The following is a 23444-nucleotide window of genomic DNA, read 5'->3' on the forward strand; positions in this document are numbered from 1 at the left end:
TGCACTTGTTTGGGTTTGCATTCCTGAACCAATCACATAAATGAATAAATGAATGAATGAACAAACCACTAACAGTCCCTATTACATTCCTTACCAGTAAGAAAGTGGTGATGGTAATGATGTATCTGTCTTTTCAGCTTGTAGTATGCTTGATAATTTCTTGTTGTAAGCTTTCAAGTAATTTCTTATTTATGGCAAACTTAAAGAGAACCTATCACAGGATTTTCATTGCAAAAATTGTTTCAAAGGTTTGTCATTGCTTTCTTCTCTGGCTGACAGAATGTAACTTGTGCAATGGCTTTATGTGTCCAAAGCTTGAACTGTAAATATTTCTGAAATTTTCAACTATCTTCAAATCTTTTTTCAGTTTTAAAAACATGAAAATAACATAGATGCTTATGAACAATCTACCAATCTGGAAATTGTCGAGAGAATGGTTAGCGCAAGCTGTTTGAAATTATTGCAAAGGAAATAATTCAAGATTAATTTTTATTATTCTGCTACAAAAACTTGCCATATTGTATTCTGAAATTTAGTTCAGAAGAAACTATCATTAAGCAATGTACAATAAAAATAAATTTCCTTTCTCAGTAGTAAGTTCCATGAATCTCAATGGTTATTGAATTTGCAAAAAGATTGGAGGAAATGGGCTGCAAGGTTTGAAGTGAAAAAATCTTCTAGATGTTTTGGCTGGTGTGTAAAACAACAAGACAAAATTTTGTATTAGAAGATTTAGGCGTGCTGCCTCATCAGAGTGATCATTTCATTATACATGCGTTGACGTGCATCTAGTCCCCAGATGAAATCCAGATGAGCCCATTCTGGAATTGCTTTATGGAAAACAAGATTTCCGATCTGAGGGAGGAGTATAGCAACATCCTTTGGATCAGAGAACAGGTCTTTTCCTCCAGACCACACTGCTGTTGCCACATTCATATCTTCCACTTTATATATAGGAGGGACAGGCTAGAAAAAATATATATATTAGTAGTGACTTGTTAAATCAATGCATTTTATCTACACTAAAAATAAATGAATTGGAAAGAGGATGCATGCATTGTCATAATTCAAGAGAGAGAAAAACATTATAGATTCATTCATTTTTTATTTAATCACTCACAGCATTGTCCATTTTTAGGAATGTGGAGCCCAAGCATTTCCCCAATTACAATCTTCACATAATGGCATTTCCTCCCCTCATTTCCTTCCTATAATTCTCAGGCTTCTTATATCATAGAACACAGAGCTTTTTCTGAGACAATTCATCTCTGCCTTCTTCCTTGTTTCCTTTCTGTGAAGTCCTTTATCTGTCAAATTGTTTAATTCTCCAACTATCAATTTCTATACCCAGTGAGGGCTGCTAATACAATAGTTCACACCATTCTACCCTAGATCTTAATTCACAAATGGAGTGATAGTGAAGTTTAAAAAATGAAGCAAATATTGTCCATGGAACAATGACTTTGGAAAATGATTAGTTAAAACAGTGGTTCTCAACCTGTGGGTCCCCAGATGTTTTGGCCTTCAACTCTCAGAAATCCTACCAGCTGGTAAACTGGCTGGGATTTCTGGGAGTCGTAGGCCAAAACACCTGGGCACCCACAGGTTGAGAACCACTGGGTTAAAAAAATAGGATGAGCTAAGAATGGCAGCTAACTTTCAAATGCAATTTAGCTGAAATGTTTTGGGGGTGAATCATGTTGCAAGAAAGTACTCTTCGGGAAATTGGGGATTTTCTTCTTTAGTTTGTGATATCCACTTGAACATTTCAGAGAACAAATTACTACCAGGAGCAAAGTATAGAGGGCTGCACATCACATGTTTGCAGGCACCTAGCTGTCATGGGGTCTCCCACCCTAAATATCTCAGTACAGTGAAATTTCTATGTGCCATTCTCTGTTTTTTCTTTATTTGGTTTTCCCTTTGAAGTGCAAGAAGGAAGAGATAGGTTAAACTTCTACACCTGGGACCACAGATAAAAGTGCATGGAATGTGAGACAAATTAATAATGTTGTTACAGAATAAGTCATTAGACACATTCTCAGAAGAATGGAAACCATTTTATCAATATATATCTGAGGGAAAGGGAAATATTTTATGTATGTTTGGAGACAAAATGTTGGGATATTCATTTGTAAAAGTTAAAATAAACAATAAATAATTTGCCGGATATAAAGTGGAAGAAAAATGTTAATTTCATAGAGAAACCAACAAAGAAGCTGGAAATCTACTTTTAAAACCAATTTATGCTTATGTTGGTCATTTTATAATTATGTTTGTTGAGCAGTTGTTGTCTAAGTAATGTTTACATTTCTATGTTTTAAATTTTAAATATTTAATATTTTAGCTATAATTTTATATGTGTTTTGAGGCATTGAATTGTGCCATGTGTAAGCCGCCTTGAGTCCCCTTTGGGGTGAGAAAGGCAGGGTATAAATGGGGCAAATAAAGAAATAAGTATTTCTATGTTTATGTATTTTTGACAAATTGTGTGTGTTTTTAATTGTCAAAAATGTAATTAAAATATTGGGAGAGGGGCTAGGTGTTGTCTGAAGGATTGCCAAATCACAAATAATATACCAATGGCATCCAGTAGATCCCTTGTAAGTACAATGGGGAATCCATGGTTTAATGCAGGCTTTACAAGAATCCTTCAAGGTGCTGAATCCTCAGACTAGGGTTTGAATCTCCCCTTGACCATAGAAAGCTTCAGGGTGATCTTGAGCAAGCAATACTCTCCCAACCCCTATGAACAAATCTTGAGGGGAAAAAACCCTGATAGATTTCCCTTAGGATCTCAAGCCAGAAATGACTTGAAGGTATTCAACAAAAAATACTGACAACTCCTTTGAAGTTAACCAAAACGGGGTATAGATTCACTGCCCTACTGACATGATAGCCACCAATAACCACTGGAACACAGTAGCCAGAATTTTTTTTTGAAAATTTGGGGGGAGGGGTTGAACCCCTGGCACCACCCCCTCCCGCTACAAACCTGTCAATATCTGCTTGAGATAGTGCCTGGAGGTACTCTTAATGTGTTGCATCTCATAGACTTAGCATGGGGATTTGGTTAACCAGTTAAAATTCATGAGTAAACCAGGTTTTTTTTTATAACCTGAAAATTTGGGGGGGGGGGGTTGAACCCCTAACACCCCCCCCCCCCCGCTACAGGCCTGAACACATTACTTCTTGTTGCTCTCCCATCCCTGTCGTTTCCTTTCTGGTTTATCTTTCTGTATGTCTCTCCCAGTGGAATGTCTCTGTAGATTCTCAACCATTGTAGCAAGTTGTATTACTACCACCATACCTCTTTTCTTACAGCAGAGAATTGTCTAGAAGCTCATTGTGTAGTCAAGTGTAGGTCAAGGTTTATGTATGGTCCTTGGGACCATTCTGAATGCCCAGAGATTTCCCAGAACAATCAAAAAGAGGTTTGGAAGAGGGCATAGCAGGGATTGTGCCCCCTGAAATCCCTTTAGCAATGGCTAAACTAGAGATGAGAAAATGATAAAATTCTTCAAATTGTCACACAGAAGAGAGTAAACATTTGTTTTTGCAGTTCCGGGGCAGCACTATTCTAACATAGGTAACCTTGACATTAGTAAAGGGGGGGGGGAGAGTTATCCCACAATGATGTGCTTAAATCATTTGTTGGAGATGCTCTTACTCTGGATTTTCTACATGACATACTGTCCCCATTGTCCCACTAACATTAAAAGCATGTTTGGTGAGGACACGGGGTATAACCCCTGTGTTTGCCCCAGACATTCAGCTGGGATCCCTCTCTATATGATTTATGTCTACCCAGGCATCTTTTAATTGGATTGTGTTGTATTATCATTATTATGATAATTTTACTCTAGAACAGTTTTAAATCCCTGTCTGCAATGTAATTTTTGTTCAAATAGAAGTATCCCTTGTTTTAGCTGTATTTTGCTTTAAGTCAAGCCAGTAACTTCTTTGGGTACCATAGTGGAAGAAATATGGGATATAAGTTATGTAAACAAAAATAGAATCTTCAATTTTACTCTCTGCATAAATGTTATCTATCCTTCTGGATCAATAAAAATCATTTTGTGTGTTTTAATTTATTTTTCCCCACTTTATGGCTCCTTTTCAGCTTTCTTTTCTTTATCAAAGGTGGTGTTTGTTAAGAAATGTAAAGTTCTCTACCTGGTTGTGCTTTTCCTTATTCTTGTTCTCATCACCCCAGTCGAAACCTTTGAATAATCCACAATGGTAGGCCTAATAGGAAAGACAATAAATTAAATATTAGATTGCTAGGTTAACAGTACTATTTGAACATAAAAATATGCCAAGTGTAGGTGATTATATTTGGCTTGAAGTGTAGGGGAGATCTGCCAAGAGCACGATCTATTCACCTAATTGCAAGCCCAGGTGAACTCCATAGGCCTTACTTCTGAGACGACATGTATAGGACGATACTGTAAAATCTTACTTGGGTTTGGCTTGTACACTCAGATTTTGATCAAAGTAGAAAAAAATCTGTACATCCAGATTTTGATCAAAGTAGAAAAAAAATGAGAATTTAAAAAATTCCCTTCCCATTTAGACAAGAGCATCTGAATACAATTGCTATAAATCAAATTTGGATTTGGAAATCTCCCATGTCACTCTAGTTATTTCCTAGATAGAATTATATGTTTCTATGAGTCATGTGTTCATGATAGTATCGGTGCTTGATGGGCAGGGCTTTACCTCCTTAGAAAATGGCAGGAGATCAAAGAACTAGAAAAGTGACCTGAATTCCTTATATCTCTTTTATAGTTGTGTATATTCATTAGAAGGCATCAAGCGTAATTTTCAGCTTTCCAAATAATTGAATAAAAGAATAGCTTTGTAAGTGATTCATCTAGGTGTTATACATTGAGCTGCACTCGAAAACAGTATGAAAGTTCGAGTTTGTGTAGTATGGCAACTAGAACTGTGCTTGCTTCATCTTGATGGAGCCCAATTACATTATTTCAAAACAAATTATAATGGCTCTTTGCTATAGGAAGCAGAATTCAAGGTACTGTTTTCATTTTTGAGTACTAAAGTGGCATATAGTTCAAACATCCAAATGAAAATCTCTTCTCCCATGATTCTGTATGTGCATTAAAGATAAATTAAGAAGAGATTTCTACGCAGATGACACACAACTTTACTACTCTTTCCCACCGCAATCCAAGGAAGCTCCCCAGATCCTGGACTGATGCCTGGCAGCTGTGATGGACTGGATGAGGGCTAATAAAGTGAGGCTAAATCCACACAAGATAGAGGTCCTCCTCATCTGTCATGAAGCTGATCGGGGTATAGGTGGCAACCTGTGCCTGACGGGGTTACATTCCCCCCGAGGACACAGGTCCACAGTCTGGGGGTTCTCCTGGACTCAGAGCTGATACTTGAAATTCAGGTGTCTGTGGTGGCTGGGAGGGCCTTCACAGTTAAATCTCGTGTGCCAGCTGCATCCATACCTTGAAAGCCTGACTTGGCCACTGTGGTCCACGCCTTAGTTACATCCAGAATGGACTAATGCAATGCACTCTATGTGGGACTGTCTTTGAAAATGGCTCAGAAACTGCAATTAGTGCAAAGGTTGGCAGCAAGATTGCTAATAGTTGCCAGCTATAGGGAACACACAACACTCCTATTGAAGCAGCTCCATTGGCTGCCAACAATTTTCCAGTCTCAATTCAAAGTGCAGGTTAACTACAAAGCCCAACATGGCTCAGGTCCAACATATCTTCATGACCGCATCTCCCTTTTGAACTGGCATGGGCTTTAAGATCTGTCGGGGAGGCCCTCCTCTCGGTCCCGCCTCCGTCTCAACTGTGGCTGGTGGGGATGAGAGAGAGGGCCTTCTCGGTGGTGGCCCCCTGGCTTTGGAAAACCCTCCCCAGGGATATTAGGCTTGCCCCCACATTAAATGTATAATTATGTAGGTTTTTAATGTATATTTTAATTTTTATTGTAACTTTTTAATTTTGAAAGACTTTTAAATCTGATGTAAACTGTTTTTCTGATGTATATGTTTATATTTTAAGCCGCCCTGAGTCCCCTGATGGGTGAGAAGGGCAGGATAGATGTAATAAATAAATAAATAAATAAATAAATAAAGTGATGTAATAAATAAATAAAATAAATAAATACAGTGCTTATGCAAGGAGGAGAAAACATGGCTCTTCAGGCAGGCCTTTGGAAATGATTAAGACATCTGCTAATCTAAGGACCAAACAATCTAATATGGTCACCAGCCCTTTATTGGTTGAATTGGGCTGTTGCTGGGATGTTGTATTATTCATTTTATGGCAATTTCTACTGTGTTTTATTGATTTTTAAATTGGACTTTTTGTAATGTGTTGTTTTTATCTTAGGAAAGGGTTAAGAAAGAGGCAGTGGGTGGGGTCATGCAAATAGAGAGAGAAAGGAACACTGGGATGTGCTCGCTGTGACCTGAAATGTCCTGGGAGGGAGTGACTTGGTAGCTCGACAGCACTGAGAACTCTATCCTGTTTGTGGAGGCCAGAAGCTGTCTGTGTGAGCGGACATCCTGCCACATACACACATACAGATTTTCACTTTTATTATGTGTATAGATAGATTACAACATTTTCTATTACCTCAGAGATTTCATATTTATATTATATTTTAATGAATTTTTGTGCTTATTGTTGGCTTACTGTTTGAAGGGTTGGTGATCATTACAATATGCATATTTCCATACCGAATTGTTATCTCTTGATAGAGTGATATATAGAATTTATTATATATTGAATTTTTTCTCCTCATGCTCTATTTCCCTCCCTTTCCCTCCCTCTTTATATGTGTGTGTCTCTGTGTGTATATATACAAACACACAGAGAGACATAAACACACATGCATGCAAGGCAAACATACCTGGCTCCAATGCAGTATATTCTGAGCAGATGTTCCAGCAGGTAAATGAGCCACATACACATTTATTCGGCTCTAGAAGATAATGAAAGGAAAGAAGATGATTTCTTCATAACAAAACATATATTTTTGTTAGCATTTATATCACTGCTTTTTTTACAGTTTGGAGCTTAAAATAGCTTACAAATGTAAAAGAAACCTAATTAAAATTTGCTTTATATAAACATTAAAAAATAATTATATTATCCAGAAAAGTTATAATTAAAACTAGGTAAAATCTAACAAAGGACTTGAAGGTACACAATAACAAAAACAACAACAACATACTAGGAATACCATATTTGTCCCTAAGTTTTAGGATGAATCTGGTATTTGTAGTGCCTTGTTATTGTTGTATATCTTCATGTTTATTGTTTAGTTTTATTCACAATACTTTTTTAGATAGAGTTTGCATTTGCCTTTCTCGGAGCATGAGATAATTTGACTGGTTCAAAGTCAACCTGGGGATTCAAATGCTACTAATGCCGAAATAATTTGTTTTAATGCCCTATTAATGCCAAATTCATTCAGTTCGATGCATTCATCTTGAGAGTTTAAATTACATATTATTTTTACTTAGTTGTTAACAGTTTTACGATCCTCATAAAACAGTGTGTCTTTCATCAACATGGCTACTTCATCTAAAATTTTATGACAGAACTTACTGGCTCCCATCCCCTGACATTGAACTACTTCCAGTGGGCTCTGTTGTAAAACCGTAGAGCAGTGGTTCTCATCTTGTGGGTCCCCAGATGTTTTGGCCTTCAACTCCCAGAAGTCCTAACAGCTGGTAAACTGGCTGGGATTTCTCTGAGCTGTAGTCCAAAACATCTGGGGACCCCCAGGTTGAGAACCACTGCTGTAGAGGAAGCAGTGCATGCCACTACTGCCGCAGCATGGGAGGTGCCCTGTGTTCAATGATGAGGAAAGCTGGGTAGTCAATGCTTTCCCTCATGGGATGGGGCAAGAAATGGGTCGGGCCATGCAGGGCATGGCGCAACAGGTTTTCCACACCCCATGCTGGGCACCACCAGAAGAGGTCCTTATACTAAGGTTGTTTTTAAGAACCCATGAACTTTCAGTACCCCCAGTTTAATGTAAAAGGCACACATTTCCCACTAAGGAACACATTTCTAGGGAATTTTGGAGACCCAGTGTAGTGATTTGGATCCCCACTTAGACATGAAAATCCATTGTGTGACCTTGGGCAAGTCACATTCTCCTAACCTCAGATGAAGGCAATAGCAAACCTTCTCTGAACAAATCTTAGGATTGCCATAAGTTGGAAATAACTCCAAGGCATGCAACAACCAAAACAACAACTAGTGGCCCCTAGTCCTTTACAGGAGGTGAACTGCATTTTGACTTTCTCTTCATTTCCCGTTTAGGTAAAGATTTCCCATGTGACTAACATTTAGAACATTTGGGGAGAGGGAACAAAAGGCCCTTCAAAGTCCTCAGAGCTCTAGGCAGTGCAGTTCCCAGACACCTGGCAGTTCCATGCTTCTGAAAAATAACATTTATTTTCGTGTTTTCATCTGCAAAAAATTCAATGGATAAAAACAATAAGTCAAAATTCAACAGAACACTTACTGTATTCATATTTTCTGTATTGTATCCACTGAGAAGGAAGAAGATATTTCTACAAATCCTAGGAAAGAGTCCCTGGCCACAGAATGTGGTAAGAATACTTTTGATTAATTGATTCTGAGGAAGGAATTCTCTTTTGCCAAGTATAACCTATAATATAAAAAGAGGACTGTCATAATTTGAAATTGCCCTTGTTTCTTTAAGTCTTTTCCAGCTTCCCTCCTACATTTCACAGATAAAAATCAGAGCATATTGTCTCCAAATAATACCAGAATGTGGTCAAGGTAACAAAAATTATTGATGAAGAACATCTCTGATCAAGCCGGATCATCTCCCCTAAAATTGTGGGATTTCGGCCATCTGTGAGGCCTAAATCCCGAGAGAAACTGAAATTTTAAATTCTGGTTCCTTTTAATATTTAGCCCTTTTTGAAAGGGCCCTCTGTGACAAAGAATGTAAAAGTTAACTACAATCCCCTCTTCTTGCCCCACAGTGCACTGAGGAAACAGGATGGCAGCACTAGCCAATGTGAACACCTGAGGCAATTTGAATTAAAAACTAAGCTGTTCACACCAACCACAAAGTGTTGGGTTGTTTGCAGTTACAGGGAAGTTCTGGAGCATTACTTGACTTCTGCTAATGCAAGATAAAATTGAGTTAACAAATTTTACCCTGTGATATGAGGATGGATGCATGAAATTGTATGACTGGGGTCTGGTAAGGGCCTATTAAGACTTGCCAATACTGAAGATACCATCCTAAGAAGATTGAGGCCTAAAATGACATTTTGGAGCAGATGAAAATCACTGATCAAAGAAATCTGCTGAACTGCTGACATAACTGACCCAAGAACTGTTGTTGTGAACAGGATATGTTTACATGGTCAGAAGGAAGTCAGAAGCAATGGGTCCTTATTAAGGAAGAAAAACAACATCTGTTCTGAATTGATGCAGTTTCAGCAAGTCTTAGCTGAATAACAAGTTGTCAATCAATTTAGAACAACAGCAAAAATGCTACATAAAAGAGACCCCTTTCTATCAGAAAACATGTGTTAGACCTGAAAGAACACCATTATGAACAGCCACCTTCTCTCAAGAAGCTGATCAACTTAATGAAAAAGGATGGTAAGCATAAATGATGAATGAATGGATTATGAGTGAAAGTTAGAGTAAATGTGAATGTTTCCCCTTTTGTCTGTGTAATCAGTATTAGCTATTATTAACTAGTACTGGGTCTGTGTGTCTACTTCTTTCTCTGAAAGAACCTAATGTACCCTGCCCCACTGAAAATACATTAAAGAACATTTCAAGGTTCAAAAAGTATTCTTGACAACTCCACATTAAGGGTTGGGAGTCCTTGAACATCGTCTGAACATCCAGGAGTGACTTTTGGCCCAGTTCAGGCTATGTGATCCATGTAGGTAGTCAGTTTTCAGTAGCCCATTCAAAAATTCCCTTCTCGATGCTCTATCTTTTTCCCCCATACATTTCATCCAACATTTATTGAACCTAACCCCTCTTACTTTGAAGAATGGATCTACACTGACATATAAATCAATTTCTGAATCCAGATTCTCTGCTTTGAGCTGGTTTATATGAGTTTACACTACAATCTAATCCAGTTCAAATCTGGATTCAGAAACTAGATTAAATGGTAATGTAAATGGAGCCTCAGATTAACTTTTCAGGGTTCTCCCAGATAGGCCTAAAACCCATCATTTTTACCGGAATAGCTTAAGACATCCAAACAATGCCTCAGGCCATGCTCCAGGTTGAAAAAAAACACCTTCAAAGATCTGGACCTTTCAATAAGGTCCAAATCTTTCAGGTGTGGGGTCTGTGGGGATTGACTCTCAGGATCACCTTGATCCTGAGAGCCAATCCCCACAACCATCCTGGTTCTTTAGACTTCAGGAGCCTGAGGGAGCATTTCCACAGTTGTTGTTGTGTCAAAATGACACAACAGGACCTTTGGAGAGGGGAGGGAAGATTTCTACAGCAGCTCCATAGAAGAGACCTGCCTCCATTTGAAGTCCTCTCCGGTACATTTCTAAGAAAAGCAGGGTGGGGTTGGAGATGATACCTCCCTCCCTGGAAAATACTGGGGGTTCGGGAGGGAATCTGGCTGCAATCCTGAGAGAAACCGATATTTAAAATATTTAAATGCTGTTTTTTTCTTGGGATTTCAGCCTTCCTGGAAGATAACAACTGCCATATTAGATAGGTAGTTGGTTGCTTTCTCTTCCACAGGGCAGAACCTTCAGCAAATTGGGGTTTAATGCTGATAGACTCTCAATATAGGTGTACCCATTCAAACTATGTCTCTTTATATTAACGTTTATTGTCACATACCTCTTTCAGGGTCTATCTCCAAGGACATGCAGTGTAACAACAAGAAAAACAGTCCTGTCTATAGGTTTCCTCCAAAGTTTAAGGGACTTCCCTCCAGATAAAAGTGTTTACTATGATAGCTTTAATCTCTGAACAACTACAGTATACCAAGATATGTGTGAGTTCTGGAAAATCAGGGGCAAGACATGACTTAGAGAATCTTCTTGTTCCTGCACTTCAGGAACAAGTTTATTCAGTTTATGAGAAATACCAAATTATTCTTGAGTGTTGTGCTTGAGATTATAAATATTACCATTGTAGTCCTATTCATGGCTACTTGCAAGTCATCACCCCAAAGTTCAGTGGGATTTCCACAGAAAAATGCCACATATAATGGTGACCTTGAGCTTATACAGTATGAAAAAAAAAACAACCCTAATGATATTTGGAGAGTAATCCAAATTTAGGGGATGTAGAAACAATACATACCCTGAGGAATCTTTCTGGAAGATTCAAGAGTTGCATTGCAGGACTTCTGGCATATTTAATTCTAGCCACAGGAGCTAATGCTAAAAACATTTTCACCTTCCGAGCAAGCTCTGGCATTGTTGAAAAGGCTATAAATCCTGAGAGAAGAAGTCAAAAACGCAAAAGAAAAGTCAAGAAAGACCACAGATGCCTTGTGCCCCACCAAATTTCAATTTATATAGCAAAATTATAAAAATTAAATATTGGCCTGAAACAAAAATATATGTGACATGCTGGAAAATACATTTTCACCTCCATCATATATTTTTTGTTTTCTCATTGTTCTTAGACATGTATGCTCTTTCTCTCACACAGATAGATATCACTCTCACAGAAACAACATTATGGGCATATTTCAACTCCTTGCAAAACTGTTTTAACTTGGTCATCTTTAACTTCATATTTTCAAGATAATATCTTTCCTTTTAAAACTTCCATAGCACCTGAAGCACTTCTATCACCAGTGCCCATGGCACATATTTTCCAAGACTTCTTTTTAGCTGTTGATACTGACATATTTGTAAAAGCCACCAGAAAATATGTTTTGATGCAATAGATAATTTGGGAGGAGTGGCTGTGTGGTGATCAGAATGTTTGGATGCCTGAAAATGAATTTTGAACAACCAGTCTCAATTGCCTCTCTTCATCCCCAACATTGCTCTTGAGAAATCTGGCAGAAATTATTGCAATGCAGATTGTAAAAGTCTGCCTCTCAGAGTTATGGGGATATGGCACCCATTTAAGATTGTATGGACATGTGTAAAAAAAGGGTGCAAATCTAGCTACTTCCTGTGAAATACCAGCAACTAGAATTCTGGTTATGATAAATACTTCAAAAGGATGCGTGTGTGTGTGTGTGTGTGTGTATACATAGAAAAGAATGTGTAATGTCCCCCTGAATATAATTCAGGAGGCTAATGGGCAGTTTGGCAAAAGCTGGGGTAGCCTAAAGGATTAAGACCATAGAATATTCCCCTTTGGATATTTTCACTTTGGGGCCCTGGGATCCATAACAGTTTGCACTCCTGTGATGTTCGTAATGTGATAGGATATGCTACGGAAAGACATCAAAGGTGACGGAGGTAGTAAAACAGTCAGATTTTGTGCTAGATCAAACTTGAGTGCTATGGTGGAAAGCTTCTTGTCTCTGGGATGTCTGGTAGAGATGTGCACAATTTTTTTCCCTTCTTTTCCTTCGTGTTATCATTTTGTTTTGACCATTCATCTACACAAAATGAATGCTGACATTTTCATAGGAAACGAGAGGCGACACAAAAATGAAAGCCACAGTCATCGTGCTTGCTTTCGTTTTCCTTTTGTTTCAGCCCCTTAACAATAAGCAGGTACTGATAAAAGGCTACAGTGCTTTCCCATTACAGCTGATGTGTCCCAATGGGTGTTAATAATAATATTAATATAAATAATGATAGCTATCCTGGGACCCTAAGCTGAGTCTGATAGAGGTCTGCTTCCCCATGAAATCTGATGTGTGTCAATGGGTGTTAATGATAATATTAATAAGGATAGCTATCCTGGGACCCTAAGCTGAGTCTGAGAGGGGAGTGCCTCCCCATTACATCCGATGTGTGCCAATGGGTGTTAATAATAATATTATTAACAACAATAGTACTCTGGGGAAGACCCAAATGTTTTAAAAGTTGTTGGGCTAAAAGGGGTTAAAATGCCCACAGTGTGTGGCAATGTTCACCCCTCTAGCCCAAAAACTGAGTGGGGGGAGCCTCGGGAGCCCTCCCATTGCCGCCAATGGTCCGAAAATTTTCATTTTTTTTGTAAGCCAGACAAAACATTTGTTCGTATAGGCGCCCCATTTTTGTTAGTGGAAACAAATGTTAAAATGAAACCAAATGAATGAAACTACACAAAACGAACAGCAATTCCATACAAAAGCACAACACTACTGTCTGGTGAATATGTTCTCAATTTTGAAGTACTTATTCCTACTGCTGCTCTTGATTCTTTGGGTTGGTGTTTAAACTTTTATTTTAATAAATTACTCACCACACTTTTGTGTGTGTTTGTGTTATTTTGCTGTTTTGTGTATGTGTGCATGCCTATATACCTATAGTATAGTGGTATACCTATAGTGTATATCAATGTGTCTCAAACTTTAGTCTTCCAGAATTCTTGATCATTAGCCACAGCAGCTGAGGCTTCTGGGAGTTAAAGTCCAGAATATCTGAAAGATCAGAGTTTGGGAATCAATGATGTATAACGTTCAGTTTTCATATTGCTTAATGCCTTTGAGATATAATTTGAAGATTACATTTACCAAATGAGTTGTTATTGAATGCATGCAGATTCAATAACAGAAGTTGATTCCAACAATGACAAAATCGTGGGAAAGAGAGGAATTAAAATCCTGTCTGATAAGATTTGGCTTTTGGTGAAGACTTCTCGGGCAGAGCTTCTGATCCTTGTGCAGCTCAGTCATTAATGTAATGCTTAGGCTCCTGTCAATGAATGTGCAAGATTCAGGAGAACTAAAGTCTTCTCTATAATCTGGGGAGCTTCCTTGGAATTAGATGGAAAAGAGTAGTAGAGTTGAGCATCATATGGGCCCAATTCAAAGTGCAGGTTATTACCTACAAAGCCCTATATGGTTCGGGTCCCGCCTATCTTTGTGACTGCATCTCTTTTTCTCTGGAGTTTTGGAGTTGGGTGCCATCTCTATGCAGATGATACTCATCTCCAATACTTTTTCCACCTAATTCCAAGGAAGCTACCTGGGTCCTAGACCAGTGTCTGGCAGCTCTGATGGACTGGATGAGGGACAACAAACTGAGGCTTAATCCAGATAAGGCAGAGGTCAGTCATGAGGCTGATTGGGGTATAGGGTGGCAACCTGTGCTCGAAGGGGTTACACTCCGCCTGACGATACAGGTCCACAGTCTCGGGGGTCCTCCTGGACTCAGCACTGATACTTGAAGCTCAGGTGTTTGTGGTGGCCAGGAGGGCTTTTGCACAGTTGAACTTGTGTTCTAGCTGCAACCGTACCTCAAAACACCTTACTTGGCCATGGTGATCTATGCCTTAGTTACATCCAGGAGGGATTACTGCAATGCACTCTACATGGGACTGCCTTTGAAGACGGCTCAGAAACTACAATTAGTACAAAGATCAGCAGCCAGATTGCTAACCAGGGCTGCTTATAGGGAGTATACTATGCCTCTATTGAAGCAGTTCCACTGGCTACTGACAAGTTTCTGGGCCCAATTCAAAGTATAGGTTATTACCTACAAAGCCCTATACAGTTTGATCCAGCCTATCTTCATGACTACATCTCTTTTTATGAACTGGTGCAAACTCTGAGGTCCACCAGGGAGGCCCTTCTCTTGGTCCCACCGCCTTCACAAATACGGTTGGTGGGGAAGAGGGAGAGGACCTTCTCGGTGGTGGCCTCCCCAAGCTCTGGAACACCCACCCAAGGGAAATTAGGCTGGTCCCTACCCTCCAATGTTTTCGCTCCAACCTGAAAACTTGGCTCTTTAACCAAGCTTTCTAATAGATATAGAGCCCAAAAGGTTCAAATTGTAGACCCATTGGTTTTTTCCCTGAAAGCACTTTATATGATTGGTTGGTTGTTATTCATTTTATGTCTATAATTATCATAACATTTTATTGATGTTATTTTAGGGCTGATTAATTAATTTTACTGTGGTATTGTTATGTATTGATAATGTGAATTACAGTATGTTTTCCTTTGATATGGATCTGTATTTATTGCACTATATGTATTGTTACATTATGAGTACTTTGTAAGCCACCCAGGTCTCTTTTGGGAGATGATTGCAGGGTAGAAATAAAGTATTATTATTATTATTATTATTATTATTATTATTATTATTATTATTATTATTATTATATGAGTACTCAACACTAGCTACATAATTACAATATCTTCCATTTGCCAACAGAAAGACTTTCTGTAGATGACCATGAACCAAAGTATGTAGATAAACATCCTCTTACCATGGATATCTTATAAACCAATTTAAGCTGGAACTGAGTCTGGAAATATCTGTCCTGGTGAGTTTTCTGGTAAAATCCACGTGTAACTAGGCTCATCTGCTTAATTAAACCTTACTTGATGGCTATGTTTCAATTCAAGCACTATTCATGTAGTTCTCTCTTATTTTGGCTTCCCTCTCAGTCCACATTTATAATAATCTCAAATGTATATTATTTTTTGTTTGGGTGATTACTGAATGAAAGTTATCCAACTCTTCGGTCAAAAAAGTCAATTACAACTGTATGCGTTGGTGAAAAAAGTGCATCCCATTTTCATCCTTGGCATAATTTAAAGGTCCAGCTTTTTATTTCTAATATAATGCAGCTCACTGAAGTATTTGATTTACACTTTATTTGAAGTAACATACCTATTGCAGCACCCTGTGAATAGCCAACATAATACAGCTTCTGTTGTCCAGTTTTCTGCAGTATGAAGTTGATTATAGTTGGAAGATCATACTTTGCCATCTCATCAAAACTAGAAGAAAGGAACAAACCTATTGATAAGATTACAAAATCTACTTTCAGAACTAGGTTATTACAAATGTTGCTGACTAATGTCATTGTCACTACAAATCAGGAGTGAATTTATACTTCTTAAATATAAAGAGATGAAAAAACCTAACTGGTATTATGAAATATCAACTTTTCAGCCTGTGCGAAGTTGGAACTAATGAGAGAAAGGATTGTTGTCCTTTAACCAACCAATTCTGTTGCCGGAGATAGCTTGTTAGAAGACTTAAGTATTAACACATGTAATATATTCAGGCTCTTAATTATAATTGTTATCACTGTAAATTACAAAGATGGCAAGTTAAATATACCTGAAAGCCCAAAATTCATCATGAGCTATAGACAGATTTTGGTGGCTTCTAGACCAGGTGTTTCCTCTACTGTTTCCAAGCCAAACATCATAGCCAGCATCTGCCAGGATGAAGCCCAAACTATTGTGATTGAAATTCATAACCCAGTTGCTTCCATCACCCAGTAAACCATGCTGTAGAAACACCACTGGTTTCAAAACTGGAGAAGAAACACAATGTTAGAAAACAGTTCCTCACTACAAGAATTATTCAAAATTTGTGCAAACTAACTTAGCAAATGATAGTCTACCATGATAAGTGGTTTCATGATACTCAGATTCTTGCTCTGAATTTCAGTTGTCATCTGACAAACATGTCAGGATATGGCTAAATATTATAGGTAACCACACTTTCAAAATCTGATCGAACTAGTTTCTTAATCAGCACAGGTCCTTTGTGGTGCTTTCCCTATGCACAGTTCTTTGTATTGTAGATATCATAAGTAGCATTTTAATCCAAATTTTGTTACATGAAACACAATTCATCCAACAAATAAGAAGAAAAGCAATACTTTCTCATCACCCGTTAATGATTGTGATTTTGACAACAAAACTAATTGTATTGTTTTATTACATCTACCTATTCTTTAATTCACTTCATATCATCTCTACTTTGCATCATGTTTCCTCACAGATAAAAAATACCTGTATTCCCTTGATTCTTAACACCAAATGGTATTCTGTTAATGCTAAGTATATATCCATCTTCTGTCATCACTTTATATTCCTCACTGGGATAGCCTTTGTGTGTAATAAGTTCATGCTGCAAGAGACAGAGAGAGAATGATTACTTTCTCTTGAAGGGTTCTGCTTACAATATGTGGCAATCAAATGTGTCTGCAAAATAATATGGTTTAGTGAAGAACAGTATATGTTTTAGAGAGTTGTCAGTACATTTATGTAAGAAGATCTCTTGTGTATGTTGCAATAAATGTATAGTAGCAACTATTGCAATTTTAATGTTTAATTACACAGAAAACTTCAGTTCACTATTTGTTTCAAAGTCCACTTTTTCCTGTGGACACTAAAATACGGAGTACAATTGCATCATGTAATGCATTTTATTTAGCTGAATATGGAGTTGGCAATAAATGTTAATGTAATATATTTCTCCCAGTTCATAGATTATTTCAGTGTAAGGAAGCATTTTGCTTAGGAGAGGGAAAATGATGTGGGAATCCTAATATTTGTTCTACATTGCTTATACTGTGCACAACAGATATAGATGAAAAAACAATGGAAGTAAGAGGGACTTATATTTGGAGAATAGTGCAAAGGTAAGGGAAAGTAATATTTGCCATAGCTCTATGGTTTGACTACTTGAGTCTACACAACATCTGGTTAGCTAGGGCCTCTGTCTCCAAACTCTGCTGGGGCCTCTGTTTCCAAACTACATGAAAGATCTTTTGAGAGAGTTATGACTCAGGAAAAGGTTATATTGTGTAGAGAAAAGAGCCAAGGCTGCATCTGTAAAGAAAACTTTGAGTATCAGGAGAAATCCTTGACCAATGTCAAGGAAGACTGGGATTTATTTACCATTTTTACATCAAAGATGAGGACAAAAATCTAATATTGAGGTTTTTTTTTTACTTAAAAGAATGCTATTAAAAGACAGAAGAGCGGTGATATAGAAATATTTCAAGGAAACAGCAAATTGAAAAATGAAAACCAATAGCCAGGGGGCGCAAGACTCATAGACTAGTTTTTATTGTTCTATATGTAAGACGTGTTTAGTAGGGTTACGTGAAGTGGTAGTGGTGAGTACAATTGTGTTAGATTGAGTTTGTTCATTGCTTATGTTTGTGTTTTATATTCAGAACAAAATCTTTTTGCTTTGTGAAATATGTCTTTCTGTATGTGTCTTTGTTTGATTGTAGGTTTGTTTTGTTGAATAAGAATATTTATATGAAAAAGAAAGTATTGAATATCTTTATATTGTACTTCAATTCATAGTTCCTTTTATACAAAAGATAAGGATAAGACTGAATGTTATTCCATAACAACTTTTCACATTTTGTAGAATTTTCATAAATGTGATGGAAAGACATGGATATTTCAAAGAAAATGAACATCAATAAAAGCAAGAGGGATGGATTTGTCCTCTTGATTAGAGGGCTTTCACTGTTTTGAGATCTTAAATTTTTTGTTGTGTGAAAGTAAGGTTGTTAACACACCTTCCTCTTTGTGTTAGCATAAATACAACTATTCAGAAAAGTTATATCTTACTTCGACATCTGCCATTCTCGTAGACATGTTTTATTGCGCACGCACACATACACCCAATGTCCACTAGTGCTATGTGAGATATTGCAAAGGCTTATGAAATTGATGGTTGGCATTTGGATTGGAAGGTGTTTGACACAGAAGCAGTTTGGAAAAATAACGTAAAATTACTCAAGAGAAGTCAATAGACACATTTTTAAATGACTGGAAACTTTTTATAACTTACATCAAAAAGAAAAATGTGAAGTTACTTGTTGGTTTGCATTTTTGTAAGAAATGAATATAGAGGATAGAAAGAGATATTGTATATATAGTATAAGTGGGACAACATACAATGGTGCACGTGACACATCTGAATTGAGTTGTTTATTGTACCAGCCTTAGGCCATGTCATCAAATAATATACAACGTTTAAAAGTATAATAAGCATGTTGACAATATTGATCACTCTTTTTGTAGAGGATACCAAGCAGTGAAACCCTGCTGTTTACTAGTCCACAAGTTGTCAGATGCATCCATCTCAAAGATTTTATCTCTAATTGTCTTCTTGTCCAACTTCATTAGGGTTGTTGTTGACACATCAAAATGCTGATGGAGCAGGGACAACCAGCACTGAGCCCAACCTCTCTGCTTATATTGCTCCATCAATCATTGCTTTGTTATACTCTCATCTTCCATTTTCAGAAGACTCTTCCCATGTGACATATTAAGCTTATGCTTTCTGGCCTTAAGTGAGGGAAGATCCAATTCAAGCCTTAACAAGGCAGATGATGTCCCGGGTGAAGGGCTAAGAGACCTCTTACAAACTTATTCTGGATACATTCAATCTGCTTTATGTTAGCCTGTCCCAATATTTCCACTTCATATAACAATTGTGGTAGAATTTTAGTGGCAAAAATCTTAATTGTGGGACACACCAAGGAACACCCCTTTGTTTTCCCAAAGGCTAGAATTGATTTTTCTAATCTCCAGGCAGATAATTTGGCTGCCTCTATATGACTCTTCCAGTTACCATTATATGAGAAGTTTATGCCCAGGTATTTAAAGCTGCGGCACTGCTCTATTGGGAGACCATCCAGTTTCCATTTGCGTATCTGCTTCCTCTTGGACTATACCATCACTTTGGTTTTAAAATGATTAAACCTCAACTTCTCTTAATCATAAATTCTACCTAGTGTCATCAAGAGTCTCCTAAGTCCTCTTTGTGTAGTTGACAGGAGGACCATATTGTCAGTGTATAATAAAATTTGAATTCTCCCTGATCACTTCCTGATGGTGGGAAATGATCAGGGAGCACAATTCAGCAACTAGATTGTTCACATAAAAATTGAACAGAAAAGGTGGCAGCAAACAACCTTGCTGGACTCCTCTTCTTGTTTCATTGTTGTTGAGAGCTTATCTGACAGACCTAACCACATTCTTAAATCTGTCTCCAAATATAGCTGATGCCATAATGACAAAAGTTGTCCATCTACATTCGTCTTTGCTAACTTTGCCCACAAATGCTGTCTGTCAATTGAGTCAAAAGCTGAGGTAAAATCCACAAATGCAGCATATAGGCATCCCGTTGGTTTCTTCAGATTAGATAAAAAAAAAACACAAAGTATTGGTCTATTGTGTTTCTGCCTTGTCAAAATCCAGCCTGCTCCTCTACAATAATATTATTCTCCTCTGCCCAGCTCTGTAATTTATTTAACAAAAACCTACCATAGATTTTTGACACTACGGTCAGCAGACTAATAGGTCTATAATTGTGAGGGTCAGTTCTATTGCCCTTTTTATATGGTAAAACAATTATACTAGTCTTCCATCCATTTGGGATGATTCCTGTCTTACTGATATGTGTAAACTGTTTGGCTAGGGTAGGACCCCACCAGGTGATGTTGCATTTAAACAATTCAAGCGGGAGCATATCTTCTCCTGGTGCTTTTCCTGTTTTTATTTTTTGAAGCAAACCTTCAATTTCCTCTGAAGAAACTTGTGGCCAGTCGGGGGAATTTGTGGTTTTAGGCACTTCCTTGGCAAGCTATGGGCCACTGAATATTTCCACAAAATATGGTTGCCATGTAAGAGCTGCAATTTGAGAGCCAAAATGAGTTTGCAGGGGATTTAGCCCTGAATGCACCATATTCCAGAATTTAACCTCATCTCTCTACTTAACTTCCAAAGCCAGCTTTATACAATTTTGTCTGTTATATTCATGTTTCTTCCTTTTAAGAGGGTCTTATATTGTGAACATGTTTCACTCAAGCCTTCATAAATTTTTTCAGTCCCATTTTTGTTAGTTGCTCTGATAGACAGGGATAGGACGCAAGACATGTCTGAGCGGGGAGACAGGAAGTTAATTTTCAATTTTCTTTTCTTTTCCTTTTAAAAATATATTTTTAGTTTTATGTAGGGGGATGACTGAAAGGATTCATTTAGAAAATTTTAAGGGAAATCTAAAAATAAGATCAAATGGGTTTATTGTATGAAATTGATGTAGCTCATAATCTGTGCAATGAAACACACTCAATAAAATAGTTTTAATAAAATAAAATATTGCTGGACATATGGCAGTATTGGTTGCTAGCTTCCATGTCAGTGGGGTGGGCTACTCAGTTCTTTAGCCCATAAAGTAAGAAAACCCTTCAAGAACTGTGCACTGTCACTCAAATAGTTCCTTCAAAGTTTATATTAAAACACAACACTAATTTACCCACTCATTTCTGTGGAAACCACTATCTGTAATCGGATAATGATTACCATTATTGTTTTATTGTACTACTGTTTATCTTTTGTATATTGTAAATTGTATTTATGCTGCTGTCTTGCTCATTTATGTTGTTTCGGGTTTTGCCCCATGTGAGCCACCCCGAGTCCTTATGGGGAGATGGTGGCGGGGTATAAATAAAGTATTATTATTATTATTATTATTATTATTATTATTATTACCACTGGTTTTGATGAAACAGAATGGCAACTTACAATGTTCATAAAGGCTTCTGGATCCACAGCTCTTTTTGTTCTCGTTGCTTCTTTTGAATGAACAAGCCCTTGGACTACGTATATCACAACAATCCATGGCCACATCCTGTTCCTGAACAGTGTTGTACAGCCATCCATTAATAATAGTATTCTGTTCAATCCAATGAAATGAGAGTGACTGGTTAATAGGTGGCATTGAAGGAAGCAGTTCTCAAGCTCCCTATTCAAAATAAAAAGGGATAGAATTCCCATTTGTAGGATCTGTACTCCCTGTACCCCTAACTATGTCAAGATCAATTAATGGAAATATATACATGTAAAATGCAACAACTGTGAAATTCTGAAATTGTTTGGAGTAGATAATTTTACTCAAACACATGCATACAATTCTACTTACTTAACATAAGCTTTCTATCTATGTTTCAACAACCCTATTTTGGTGGGAAAAGTCACTGTGTTGCTGCTGCTGGGAGAACATAAAATGTGTAATCTGTGTTTACAGATAAACATGCATATACACATGCACAAAAATAATATTTATGCTCAATTGCTGCGCAACAAGGAAAATGTTACTGTATCATTCTGCTAATATAAAACCCTTTTTCATTCTTTTTTCGTATCTTAAAGAGAATTATAGAAGAAAGGAATATGAAACATTGATTCTAGAGTATGCAGCAACATTTTTTAAAAAATCTGACATTTTCACAATGATAAAGTCAAATATTTCTAACTGAAAAACAAGAATTGAATCACAGAATACATGTTTAATACCATTCATTTGGCTATTCTTCATGCAATCTAATATATAATAAAGAATACTAACCTGATGCCCAATTTATTCCACTAAACAAGTTCAAATGCTGGGGATGAGAATGGAAACTTCCAGGTTTACCGTTCTTACCAGATATATATAAAAAAGGTGACAGATAAGTGGACCAATCACATGTAGCTTTTTCCTTGGAAATTGTTAAATGCTATAAGTTATTATTTATTCCTATGCCATCTCTTTGTTCATTCAGCCAGCACTTCAGTTAGTAACACTGAAGGAAGTCATTGAAAATTAGATACCGAATGAATGCTCTTTGTACTCTCAAGGGTTGTTTAGAGGAAAGTTCAAGCTTCTTTGAAGGGGTATGTATTGATGGGAAGGAATCTCAAGTGCAAATAACTTGGTTGACCTGATAGACTAAAGAAAAAAATGCCATTTTACTTAATTGGGTCTTTACTTTATAGTGAATTGTGAAAGAAATAATGAATGATATGTTTACATATTGTAGTATTATAGGCAGAGGTTTGGGTTCATTGCTATTAAAAGACAAGGCAGCCCTGAAAGGGCTAAAGGTTTTCTGTCACCTGAAAGTACCTGAAATATGCTAACTGATGTCTGAAGTGAAATAAGAGTTGAATTTCCATTCTGATAATTTTGCTAATGTATTCAGCTGTGTGTTGGGACTGCACAACTAAATAAACTATCATAACATAAATTGCATCACTAATTCAAAGACAAATATGGGGAAACTTGAACTACTCCCATGAGCTGTAGGGTGTGAAAATATAAACTGTTGTAGTGTCCTAAGCTTTAAAGAACAACAAAGTATTTCACAATCAATGTCCAGGGCTGATTCAATGCTAATACATTTTGAATATTCTCAAAAGGGAAAACTCGTATTAAAATATAATTTATTATTATTGCATTTTACGGCCAAGCGATGTTTGACGGAGATTCTACCTTAGATACCGAAAGAACCTGAATTGTCTTGGATGAAATAATTTTTCCTCAGTCTCAGAAAGCATTTTTTAGTTTGACTTTAAAGAAGAATAGTGGTTCCATTAATACATATGTATTTAACCTCTAGATGCTTCATATTAAAGTGCAGATATCAGAGCAACTGAGAAAAAGTCATCATTGTTCTTTCTGTAGGGAATACTGGTATATATTTTTCAGTTCTACTATGTGAACCGTTCTATTGAACTGA

The 23444-nt window shown here is 37.2% G+C and overlaps 1 protein-coding gene across 1 annotated transcript; it reads right to left on the reverse strand.

The window, feature by feature from the left end:
• Positions 1-450: 450 nt before the first annotated feature.
• LOC100553856 (lipase member M) lies at positions 451-23084 on the reverse strand. The gene is made up of 10 exons (XM_008116308.3): positions 22292-23084; positions 21469-21619; positions 16924-17041; positions 16241-16439; positions 15785-15894; positions 11349-11485; positions 8533-8679; positions 6904-6975; positions 4177-4248; positions 451-966 (listed from the first exon to the last, which is right to left on the reverse strand). Exons 2-10 carry the CDS (start codon positions 21604-21606, stop codon positions 733-735), a joined length of 1227 nt encoding a protein of 408 aa, XP_008114515.2. The 5' UTR covers positions 21607-21619; positions 22292-23084; the 3' UTR covers positions 451-732.
• Between the last annotated feature and the right edge of the window lie 360 nt (positions 23085-23444).

Source organism: Anolis carolinensis, chromosome 3, assembly GCF_035594765.1.
Source record: "Anolis carolinensis isolate JA03-04 chromosome 3, rAnoCar3.1.pri, whole genome shotgun sequence".
Taxonomy (NCBI): Eukaryota; Metazoa; Chordata; class Lepidosauria; order Squamata; family Dactyloidae; genus Anolis; species Anolis carolinensis.